This window comes from Hemicordylus capensis, chromosome 4 (assembly GCF_027244095.1).
Source record: "Hemicordylus capensis ecotype Gifberg chromosome 4, rHemCap1.1.pri, whole genome shotgun sequence".
NCBI classification, from domain to species: Eukaryota; Metazoa; Chordata; class Lepidosauria; order Squamata; family Cordylidae; genus Hemicordylus; species Hemicordylus capensis.
In genome coordinates, this window is record NC_069660.1 from 5315932 (window position 1) to 5327903 (window position 11972).

An 11972-nucleotide genomic window follows, 5' to 3' on the forward strand; every position below is an offset into this window, starting at 1 on the left:
TATTCTCTCTATTATATTAATTCTCCTGGGTGTGCCTTGGAATGTGCGTCCCAGAGCCCAGCTGACTGGCTGGGCAGAGGACGCACCTGATTGGCTGAGGCACACCCAGGAGGATTGGTTGCCGCGGCAGCGGCCCGGCTGTGGAGGCCAGAGGTGGCAGGCCTGGCCCGGCCATGGAGGCAAGGCCCAGGAGGGGGGGAAAGAAAGGGGGGGCAGAAGTGGCAGTGGGGAGGAGAAGTGGCTGGGCCCGGAAGCAGAGACGGGGCAGAAGGAGGGGTGGAGAGGTAACTGCCGGCCCCAAAGAGTGCACAGATGCTCTATGCGGGGTTGGCTAGTATATATATATTTCTCTAAGGCATACCTGTCGCTAATCCCATGTGTGGCAGCTCTCGCGAGATTTCGCAAGCGAGGGAAGGAGGAGAGGAGGTGAGCGGCCAGAGAGAGAAAGCAGCAGCCAGGCCGGCTGTTGGGGGAGAACAAACTGGGGCTGAAGGGAGGTGGGGGGAGAATGGCTGAAGGAATGGGGGAGACAGGGAGAACTAGGGGTGCAGATGCTCTGCGCCAGGTCAGCTAGTTTATTTTGTTTTAACTAATGTTTTAACTTTTTCTGTTGTTTGTTTTGCCTCATTGTAAATAAACCTCATTGTAAACTCAGAGACGTAAGTTTCGGGCGGTATAAAAATATGTTAAATAAATAAATAAAATTTATGAGCAGCATGAAAATTCTAAATAGTGTCACATTCCGAACTGGACCACCTGAGAGGTAGGTTAAACATTGCATGGCCGAGTTAAGCATTCATGGCTGAGAAGGGACCTGAACCCCTGGCCCAAGTCTCTGCTCACTGTGTAATATATAACAGACACATTCGGGCTGATCTGGAATCCAATATTTCTGCAGGGCCAGTTAGGGAGATATCCAGCAATCCCTCTTGCAACATTAAATTGGATCAGTTTCAGTTTGTGAACCCAGAGGATGTGGACAAGCTGCTCGGAGTGGTACGGCCTACCACCCATTCTTTGGATCCTTGCCCAACATGGCTGATTTCATCTTGCAGGGAGGTTGTTGGAGCTGGCCTATCATTAATACCTCACTGAGGGAGGGCAGGATGCCACATTGTTTGAAGGAGGTGGTGGTTAGACCCCTTCTTAAGAAGCACACTCTGGATCCCCTGGTGATGGATAATTATTGGCCAGTCTCCAACCTCCCATGGTTGGGCAAGATGATCGAAAGGGTGGTGATGATCAAAATGGAATGCATAAATGACCAGCTCCAAGCCGTTTTGGAGGAAACTGATTATCTAGACCCATTTCAAACTGGGTTTAGGGCAGGCTAAGGGGTTGAAATGGCCTTGGCTGACCTAACAGATGACCTTCACCAGGGAATTGACAGGAGTGTTACTCTGCTGGTTCTTTTGGATCTCTCAGTGACTTTCTATACCATCAACCATGGTATCCTTCTGGATTGCCTGAGGGATCTGGGGATAGGAAGTATAGTTTTACAGTGTTTCTGCTCCTATGTCTCAGGTAGATTTCAGATGGTGGTGCTTGGTGACAGTTGCTCTTCTAGATGGCAGCTACTTTATGGAGTCCCTCAGGGCTCCATTCTGTCACCAGTTTTTCAACATCTACGTGAAACTGCTGAGTGAGGTCATCAGGGGATTTGGCGCTGGATGTTATCAATATGCTGATGACACCCAAATCTATTTTTCTTTGTCATCAATATTAGGAAATGGCATTAGCCCCTTAAATGCCTGTGTACAGACAGTAATGGGCTGGATGAGGGATAATACACTGAGGTGGAATCCAAGCAAGACAGAGGTGCTCATTGTTGGGGGTCGTAATCTGCAAGACAGGATAGAACTTCCTGTTCTGGACAAGGTTACACTCCCCCAGAAATAACAGGTTTGTAGTTAGGGAGTGCTCTTCGATCCAGGTCTCAACCTAGTGCCCAGCTTGAGGCTGTGGCCAGGAGCGCTTTTTACCAGCTGTGATTCATTCAGCAGCTCCACCCATTCATTGAGGAGAATTACCTGAAAACAGTGGTGCACCAGCTGGTAAACTCCAGGTTGGACTACTCCAACGTGCTATATGTAGGGCTGCCTTTGTACGTAGTTTGGAAACTTCAGTTAGTTCAAAATGCGGCAGCCAGATTGATCTCTGGGGTATCCTGGAGAGATCACATTATGCCTGTTCTTAAATAGTTGCACTGGCAGCTGATATGTTTCCAGGCAAAGTACAAAGTGCTGATTATTATCCTTAAAGCCCTGAATGGCTTAGTTCCAGGTAACCTGAGAGAGTGTCTTTCTCTACAAGATCCTCACCACTCATTAAGATCATCAGGAGGGGTCTGTCTTCGGGTGCCACCAATTCATCTGGAACGTGCTCTCCATGGATATGAGAAGATTGTTTTCCTTGCCGGTCTTTAGGAGAGCCTCAAATACCCATCTTTTTAGCCCGGCTTCTAGTATCTACTTTTAATTTTAATCCAGTTTAAATGTTGTCCAATATTAATTGTTTTATTAGTTTTAATGTAAACCACCCTGAGCCACTTTAGGAAGGGCGGTATATAAATGGAATGCATAAATAAATAATTGTTTGAATTTGAACAGTAAGGGAGACAGTATTACAATGGCTGGCAAGAAGCAGCCAGTGAAGGGAGTGGGGAATGTACAAATGCATGTGGTTTGCTTTGGGTGGGTGGGTGGGGGGCTCATTTAAAGCTCTACCTGAGTGCCTGCCTGCCTGCCTCTCCCGTGCTCAACGTATATCTGTAAATGTATCACAAAAAGGCAGTCAGTTTCCAGCGCTTTCTCCTCACAAGGAAACAGCTGCTGTCAAAGGCTGCTCTCCTCGAAACTTCCTGCCACTCAGGGATGTGTGAGTTTCACAGGCAGTACAAAATCCATCTCCCTGAATACTCCAGACCTTTTCAGAAGATGAGTTTATGTTACTGCCGATGTGCCAGCTGTCGCTTGTTTGTCATGCAGGATTCAGCTGCCTTCCTATAGAGAGGCACTTTGAATGCAGGAAAAGTACAATTTCCCCAACACTCAAGCTGCAAAATGACATTACTGGGGGGAAACGTGATTCTTTCCCCCACTTGCAGAGCCATTGCAACATGAGAGTGCTCTCTCGAATGTGGCTGCATGAGTTTCACAGGCACCCATTGGCTACTGCCTGTGACATCACTGATACAACACAACGAGATTCCTCTCCTCAACACCTCATGCTCATTCAATTTTGTGTATTCTCTCTGAATACCAGATGCTGGGGACAGACCGCAGGGGAGGACCATCCTTCCCTTGTATTTATTTCAAACTCTTATACCCTGCTTTTCTATATCAGCTTTCAAAATGGCTTCTTTTTCTTGACACGATCAGTGGGGCAGCTCATTATCTTACCGCAGGGGTTCTCAACTTTGAGTTCCCAGATGCTGGTTGGACTACAGTTCTCATCATCCCCAGCCACAGTGGCCTGTGGGTTATGGAAACTGTACTCCAACGACATCTGAGAACGCAAGGTTGAGATACCCTGCCTTTGGGGAATTTAAGCTTGCTAGTTACAAGTCACCTTGTGCATTTTTGAATATGCAAGACAGAAATGTTTTAAGCACATAAATAAGGCCAGGTGTGAAGAAACCCCTCCACCCCGTTTCTCCCTCCACCCCACCCCATTGCACACAGGCCAATCTTCAGATGGTCAGATTGCCCCTGCCCTTAGCCGAGGTTAGCGGAGCGAGAAAAGTCACAATCGTCTATAGACACATTAAGAGGGTAGAGACCCAGCAAGCTCTCCTACTGACCAATACATTGTAAAGCCTGTTGGATACACCAAGTACAACTCTGAGTGGCCAGCTGAAATGGGCTCTCACGAGAACCTGATTCAAACATTGAGGCTCTTCTCACGATCGGCTACGGAGCTGGAGGGGGCTGGGAGGATCGGGGGCTGTGTGGCCCCCGGAAGCGCCAACATGCTCTGCGCGGGTGTGCAGGGCATATTAGAGAGACCCCCGAGCCAGGAGGCTGCTTTTTAGCATCCCGGCCGGGGGTCCACTCGTGAGTTGCCGTGGTGCGGAGCTGCACTGCAGCAACACACGAGCACAAAGACGGGCTTAGCAGAGCGCTCGCTCCGCTAACCTCGGCTAAGGGCAGGGGCAGTTCAGCAGGTTACCTGCTTATAAACCACCGCTTGCCTGTGAGCCCCGTGGCTTACACAACCAGCAAAAATTGGGCCAGCCTCTCCTAACCCGATTCTTGCTGGTCATGAGAAGAGCCCCATTATGTTGTACACATGGTTGTGCAAATGATTGTACCTGTGCTCGTGTTAAAAGCGAACCTGGATACAGGCCCTTCAAATGCATGGTACAGAGAGGGAGTGTACTTCTGTTCCTGCATTCAATATAGCGTGAATCACTCTACCTGTGTACAGTTCCGCACCTGTGTACAGTTCCGCACCTGTGTACAGTTCCGCACCTGTGTACAGTGTACACCCATTGCACAAGTATTGAACACAACATGTGAATGGGCCTGAGGGTGCTCTCAGGAGGGCAGGCCCATCTGGATCCCACCCCGTGGGTCAGGGAGTGCCAGTACAGCCACTGACCATTCCTCGTTGGGCCCAAGCAGTGGGTTGTGGCCAGCCAAGCCCGGCAAGTTGATGTGGTCCCGGATAACCATCAGGTCCCCAATGTTGTATGAATCTGCCAAAGCTCCAGCTGCGTTGGTGACCAGCAGCGTCTCTATGCCCAAGAGTTTGAAGACCCGGATTGGGAAGGTGACCTGGCAAAGGAGGCAAGGAGCACGTTTATAGCACCCTGATGGGAGGTGTCCCTTCTCTTCAGCACTTGCTCAACACACTCCCAGGCATTTCCTGGGCTTCACTCTGTCCCCGGCAGAGCATGGCATGGGCAGTGCCACACATACAAGCCATCAGGTTGCAAGTATTTCCGGGGGGGGGGCTTTTTTCATGGGAGCCTCTATGGGCTTGCTCAAGGAACTACCTGGGCAGTCATAACTAGGTGTCTACATTTACTACGCTTGTGGTAGCAGGTGTGGAGCCCTGGGGGACACGGTGGGTTGCCATCTCTTCTCCGTCCCTTCCACGGGAATTTTTTTTAAAAACTTAACTTTTATATTAGTGCGCTTCCAGGCTAGCACACTTGCAGCTCACCAAACTTCTGCCGCTTGCTTTCTCCGCCAGCCCACTTTTGCCAGAACTGGCTTTCTGTGTCCCCCTGTTCTCGTAATAAAATCACTTCCCGAAATCATGCTGAGGGGTTCCCCTCTCCTGCTGCCCGATTGTCTGAAATGACTTGGCTGCAATCCTATGTACATCTTAATGTCCCAGAACTTAATGGGACAGTAGTTGCTTCCTTTTTATTTTTTGTCTGTTGCTGCTCTGGTGTTCTTTCAATTGCTGGGGGGCGGGGGGGTAGACAATGGGGCCATTCACACAACCTGGCAAGTGGGGGGCAGGCGGGCAGCGGTGGGGGGGAGGTTGCTCAAACTCACCTTCCCCCAAGTCGAGCACAACCATGCTGCAGGGAGCACAAACTGCACTCCCAGACAATCTACGCTGTGCCATGCAGCATGGAGCTCTGGAAGCTGGGATGACACGTCCTAGCCTCCAGATATCCCACAATGCACTGTGCCACTAGCACGATGCATTGACGGGATTCCCCATCAGACAGTCTAGGCGCCCATCTCTGTGGATCTTCAAGCTGCATGCAGCTTGAGGCAATACACAATCCCAGCAGCCGGGTGAAGGGAGTACATGCTCCCTTAACCTCAGCTAAGAGCCGGGCTTGGGAGTGTGGTTAGGCTGTACTTTTTGGTACGCAGGTGTGAGGTGTGAACCAAGTTTGTGCAGGCACACTTTGAAGCCTTTGAAGCTTGACTTTTGGCCATTTAAATCTCCGTCATCTGAGAGGACTGAGATGGAATTTGAAACAAAGTTTCCAAAAGCCCTTTGGTGTTCTCCTGGATACAACATTGAATCAAGAGCAGTAGCAGCAACCATATGGAGGTCAAAGAGAGAGAACTAAAGGAGGTGGAGGTGGAGAAAGCTTCTTAAAGGTTAAAGAAGAGCAGAACTGTGAAAAATCATCAGTAGAAACAGGACCGCACAAGGCAAGAACTGGAAGGGGGCAGGCAGGGAGGTGCTCTGAAGAGCCAAGCAGTCACAGCTATTCCCAGGTGTAGTTGACTACCACAGTCCTAGCCAAATGCCATTGAAGCTGGGGATTCTGGGAGTTGTAGTCAACAACATCTGGGAATTCCCGATACAAGGGACATGGGAGCCAGCCTGCCCACGTGTCACGAACCACACAGGTCTGACTCCTCTACAGGTTGCTCCGTCGTCTGTTCACACAAAATGTCTCCCTTCTGTGATAGTCAAAATGTGGAAATGAAAAGACGCTGCTGGCATTTCACAGACTGGCAGGAGGCAGACCACACAAGGAGGTTCTATGGGGTGTGCAGAAGGTCAGCTAGAGCTCCTGCAAAATCACCCATAAAAAAGATCCCAGGTCATGTTGGAATAAATGGCTGCCTGGAAGCACCCTGGGTTGCATCGAGAAAAGGACAACTCCGGACGAGCAGGAGACTCATCCCCACACGCAGTGAGCTTACCTTCCAAAGAGGGTATCCCTCATACATGTGGAAGCGCCCCTTCATGCAGACACACAGCTTGCCCTGCAGCTCCCCAAAGATGAGGTGCCCGTCGTGGCCCGTCACTGGAGAGAGAGAGAGAGAGAGAGAGAGAGCGCAGGTGGAAAGTTAATGCCCCACTTGCCTGGGAGCCCTTCTGGTTCGGTCATAAGAACAGAGAGAAGTGGCTCTGTGCCCTGCACTGGAGGTTCCCAAGCAGTGCGATGGGGTGGGGCTGGGCTGGGGGGGGGAGAAAAGCACTAGACACACATAGCCCAATCAATATAATCCGTGTTTGATCTTTTGCGATGAGAAGTGGGGACTTGGAAGTCCTTCCTCGCAGAATCCCGGATGTGGGGGGAGGAATTGCTCAGGAAGAGGCATTTTGAACAGATTCAGAGGCACAGCCCAGAAGCACAGAGGATTCAGAGGCACAGAGGAGCCAGCGTGGTGTAGTGGTTAGAGTGCTGGACTAGGACCGGGGAGACCCGAGTTCAAATACCCATTCAGCCATGAGACTTGCTGGGTGACTGGGCCAGTCACTTCTCTCTCCGCCTAACCTACTTCACAGGGTTGTTGTGAGGAGAAACCTAAGTATGTAGTACACTGCTCTGGGCTCCTTGGAGGGAGAGCGGTGTTTTATTTATTTAGTTATTCATTCATTCAATTTCTATATTGCCCTTTCAAGAACGGCTCAGGGCAGTTCACACAGAGAATAAGAAATAAATAAGATGGATCCCTGTCCCCAAAGGGCTCACAATCTAAAAGGAAAAATAAGATAGTCACCAGATTTATGATTTCTGTGGCTAAGCCCAGGCCACTGGAAAACTGCTTCCAGAGCTGAACTTTTTTCTGATGAAACATGGGATATTAACAACAACAACAACAACAACAGAAGGTGACTGAAGTACTATTCAAAATGGGAGAGGAGAGCTGGTCTTGTGGTAGCAAGCAGGACTTGTCCCCTTAACTAAGCAGGCTCCGCCCTGGTTGCATATGAATGGGAGACTAGAAGTCTGAACACTGTCAGATATTCCCCTCAGGGGATGGACCTGCTCTGGGAAGAGCATCTAGGTTCCAGGTTCCCTCCCTGGCAGCATCTCCAAGATAGGGCTGAGAGAGATTCCTGCCTGCAACCTTGGAGAAGCCGCTGCCAGTCTGTGAAGACAATACTGAGCTAGATAGACCAGTGGTCTGACTCAGTATATGGCAGCTTCCTATGTAAACTCTGCTGCCTCTTGCAACCAAATTAGGAATGGAATGTCATTTCCATGTTGGGAATTCACACATTTGCTGACTCACACATGGTAAGTGTACACGTGCCCATTTCACCAGAGCAATCGCTGAAGGAGAGGGGGAAGGGCCATAACTCAGTTGCAAAGCACATGCTTTGCACACAGAGGGTCCCGGCATCTGAAGTGAGGGCTGGGAAAGACATTTCTCTGTCTGAAACGATGGGAAGCTGCTGCCAGTCCATGGTAGGAAACACTGAGCTAGATGGGCCAATGGTCTGATTCAGTAGAGAGAGGCTTCATGTGAAAAGAGCCCATATTAAATGTAGATGCCAGCTACAGTAGGCTTCGTCTTTGCATGGCGTTTTCCAGATTATGAGCTTTAGGAACATACATAGGAACATAGGAAGCTGCCATAGACTGAGTCAGACCCTTGGTCTAGCTAGCTCAGTATTGTCTTCACAGACTGGCAGCGGCTTCTCCAAGGGTGCAGGCAGGAATCTCTCTCTCAGGCCTCTCTTGGAGATGCTGCCAGAGAACTTGGAACCATCTGCTCTTCCCAGAGCGGCTCCATCCCCAGAGGATGTAATATCTTACAATACTCACACTTCTAGTCTCCCATTCATATGCAGCCAGGGCAGACCCTGCTTAGCTAAGGGGACAAGCCATGCTTGCTACCACAAGACCAGCTCTCCTCTCCTTTGCACCAGTGTTGCAAGGTGCGACAGTATGAGATACTCATACTGCCTGAAACCATGAGTATAGCACAAGTACACCTGCTAACTGGGCAAAGAGGCACCTTTTACATGTGGCGATTCTCATTATTTAGCAGGGGGAGAGTAACTGGCCCTCCCCACCCCCAGCACAGTACCTCCAGTGAGTGTTGCTGGTGCCTGTCTTATGTTTCTGTTTAGATTGTGAGCCCTTTAGGGACAGCCATCCATCTTTATTTATTTGTTATTTCTCTATGTAAACCGCTTTGGAAACGTTTGTTGAAAAGTGGTATATAAATATTGGCTGTTGCTGTTTTCAATGCATCGCAACAGGTTCGTGGCCCTTCATACTGTCCTCCACTGCAACGGGTTCTCTAGGCAGGAGGTGTCCCTATTCTACCCGAAACACATTCTCTGCTCCCTCCCCCTGCTACATTTTAGGCCAATGGGGTCATGGAGGGGGCGGGGGGGTGACGTAATTAACCACCTGCCCACTGCTCCCCCCTTTGCACAATGAAAATTAAGAGAAATAAAAGATAAAATAAAAAGATGAAAATAAAATTGAGAAGGGAAGGGGCAATATGGGCAGATCGCCACCCCCACCCCCCGCTGAACGAGTTGTCCACACCACACCACTCACACTGCGGAAACATCGTTGCAGCCCTCCGATAATGGGAAGATACTGCTACTTTCCTGCAACGCAGATGCAACGTTGTAGTGCTGCAGCATAGCAATAAAACCCAAAATAGGGCATCAGAAATGTGGACGGCACCTGACTGACAGTGATGTTGGAACGCAGGCAGAACGGAAGCTCACTTAGCGGACATGTTGCGAAAGTGTTGCAGCGTGTAATCTGGAAACTGCCCATGACAGACACGGGAAATGCAGAAGGGGATTTGGGTGCCGTATGTGAAAGTGCCCTAAGCAAAGCTGACAGCTAACCTAGCCCCATGACACGGGGCTGATCGCTTGCTTCTTTCTGCTTCACGGCCGATCAGTTCTGGCTGGCAAGCGAGTGAAGACGATGAAGGCCTCGGGCTGGGTAAGTGCGGGAAGAATTATGGCGCAAGAGAGGGCCGTGGGGTGGGAGGCGGCGAGCAGAGGTGCTTTTACCCCTGGACTTCGGGGCTGAAGTCCAAGGCCTCCATACCCTCTGCCCCTGCCCCACATCTTTAGTCTGTCCTGGGTGGTGTGGTTTATGCCCTCAAGAACCTACGTTAAAATTAAAAAATGATGCTTAACTTGCCAAGGGGGCAGGAGGGGGGCTCCAAAGGCCTTTAGGTCCAGGCTCCAAAGTTACAGAGGCGCACCTCTGGTGGCAAGCAGTACCTGTGCTGTGTGGAAAGTTGGGGATGTCCGTGTATTTGAAAGACTCCTGGTGCTGCAGGCTGTCAGCGAGAGGGCCCAGTCCAGAGCCACAGATGATGGCAATTCTGGGGCGCTGCTTGGTCCGGGCTAGCAGCCAGTCCGCCGTCTCTCTGCAGCGTTCAAAACTGTAAAGAGAGAATCCAAGAGGGCACCAGCCAGGGCGAATGGGAGAGAGAAGGCCCTGGTCAGAGCTCAGCCCCAGAAACAAGTCCTCCGATATTTGGGACCCTTTTATACTGCACAGGAAGAGCAAACATCTGGATTCTGTTGTAGAGAGCTCTAGAGGGCACCTTTTCGCCAGCATTGAAAGAACTTCACCCGCTGCAGCACAATTCAGAGAGTTGGTGCTAACTTTTAAAGCCCTGCAGGACTGGGGACCTGAAGGAGGGCCTGCTCCCACGTAACCTATTTGGGCACTGCACTCTTCCTCAGAATACACACACACACCCATCATCTGCAGTGAGGTGGGCAGTGAACAGAAAGGGGGCTCTCTCAAGCGTGGAGGGGGCTCACTGACAGCCCCACGGCTGCTTTTTGAGTGCCTAACAAATACTATTTCCAATCTCCCAGTTTTTTTACAACTGATCTTTAAATGGGTTTAACTGCCGTTTGTATTACCAGTTTTGATTGCATTTGCATTATCTTATTGCTCTTATGCATTTGTGTTAGCTGGAAACACTGGTGAAGGGCAGTAGAGAAGTCTAGGGAACCATACCAACCAGAATTACTGAACAGGAACCCATCACATTTGCAATGGGGCTGCAGAGCCATTAATAGCTGGGGGAAGAGCTGCATTTTCTCAGGGACCAAATGTTGCTGTTCTCGTACTAGGAGCATGCAGCATCTCCTCAACAGTGGGCCACCAAACAAGGCGCAGCAGCCACTGGGTCCCAGCAGCCTGATTGCACCGGTTTCTCCCACCCCATCCCACTCTGCATTAATGAGAGCCACACTGCCTGCAGACTGGCTGCTCATCAGGTAGAGCTGTGCACCCACACAACTCTACCTGATGAATGGCTGGCCTGTAAGGCAGCACACCTCTTCTTAATGCTGGGGTGGGATGGGAGAAACAGGAACAATCAGGCTGCAGAGCACCTCGTTTGGCAGCCCCCCTCCCGCTCGTTAGGATAAGCCGCTGCAGGCCCAGCCTCAACATCCAACAGGTGTACCAATTTTTCTCTGTCCAGTGCCACCATGCATGCTCATTGTTTTAAGTAGCGGCCTGGTCTGGATGGACTTTGGCAGATACAGCGAGGAATTTCCATTGGAAGCTTAAGAATGCAGCCTGGTGCAACATGCATAAAGCAGAAACTCAGCATCCCTACTTACCTGAATTTTTCAGCTGGTTGCATCCTTGATTTTAAGCCAAGGCAGCTGGTAAAGAGAAGGCAGGAACCTGGAATCCTTTTCCTTCACTGTCTCCAGAGGTTCTGCAACTGCAAGCCCCCTTTTTAATACACCCGGAGGCCTCCATTTCCTGGGGGCATCCCATTGGCTGTCTTGGGGAACCTGTGAGTGACAGCTGGGAGGGAGGCATGGGAGAGGTTGGGCCCCCTTAGCCGGGGCCTTCTGGCCTACCCACTCTGCTGCTGACCCCAGAGTATCCTTTGGGACACAGCCAAGGCGTCCCGTGGGACCAGGCAGGCTGGAGATCCTATGAGAAACCCATGATGGTGAATTAGCCGGTCTTGCCTGTAAATAATTAGTAATAGCATTCATTTAACCCTTTCCCATCCAGGTGAGGTGGGACTCCTCCCCACCTTGAGCAAGCCTACACTACCCAGGAGAACAGCAAGGCTGGGAGAAGGGGAAGGATCCACCTTAATATAGAGCAGACATTGGAGGAGGGATCAAAGGGAGGGGAATGAGACAAGGGATAATTTCTGCAGGCCACCTTTTTAATACAAGGAAGCGCAATGGGACAACCTTGAGAAGCTTCCCTTTTTCCTCCTTGTGTGTGGTGTAGTGGTTAGAGTGTTGGACTAGGACCAGGGAGACCTGAGTTCAAATCC

The 11972-nt window shown here is 50.4% G+C and overlaps 1 protein-coding gene across 1 annotated transcript in view; it reads right to left on the bottom strand.

The window, feature by feature from the left end:
- Nucleotides 1-11739, bottom strand: part of LOC128324933 (purine nucleoside phosphorylase-like) — a 15841-nt gene extending 4102 nt beyond the window's left edge. The window contains exons 1-4 of the mRNA XM_053250147.1: nt 11290-11739; nt 9922-10085; nt 6630-6733; nt 4603-4778 (exon numbers count right to left, since the gene is read on the bottom strand). Coding sequence (XP_053106122.1) covers nt 4603-4778; nt 6630-6733; nt 9922-10085; nt 11290-11312 — 467 coding nt within the window. The 5' untranslated portion in view covers nt 11313-11739. The remainder of the gene's footprint in view (nt 1-4602; nt 4779-6629; nt 6734-9921; nt 10086-11289) is intronic.
- Between the last annotated feature and the right edge of the window lie 233 nt (nt 11740-11972).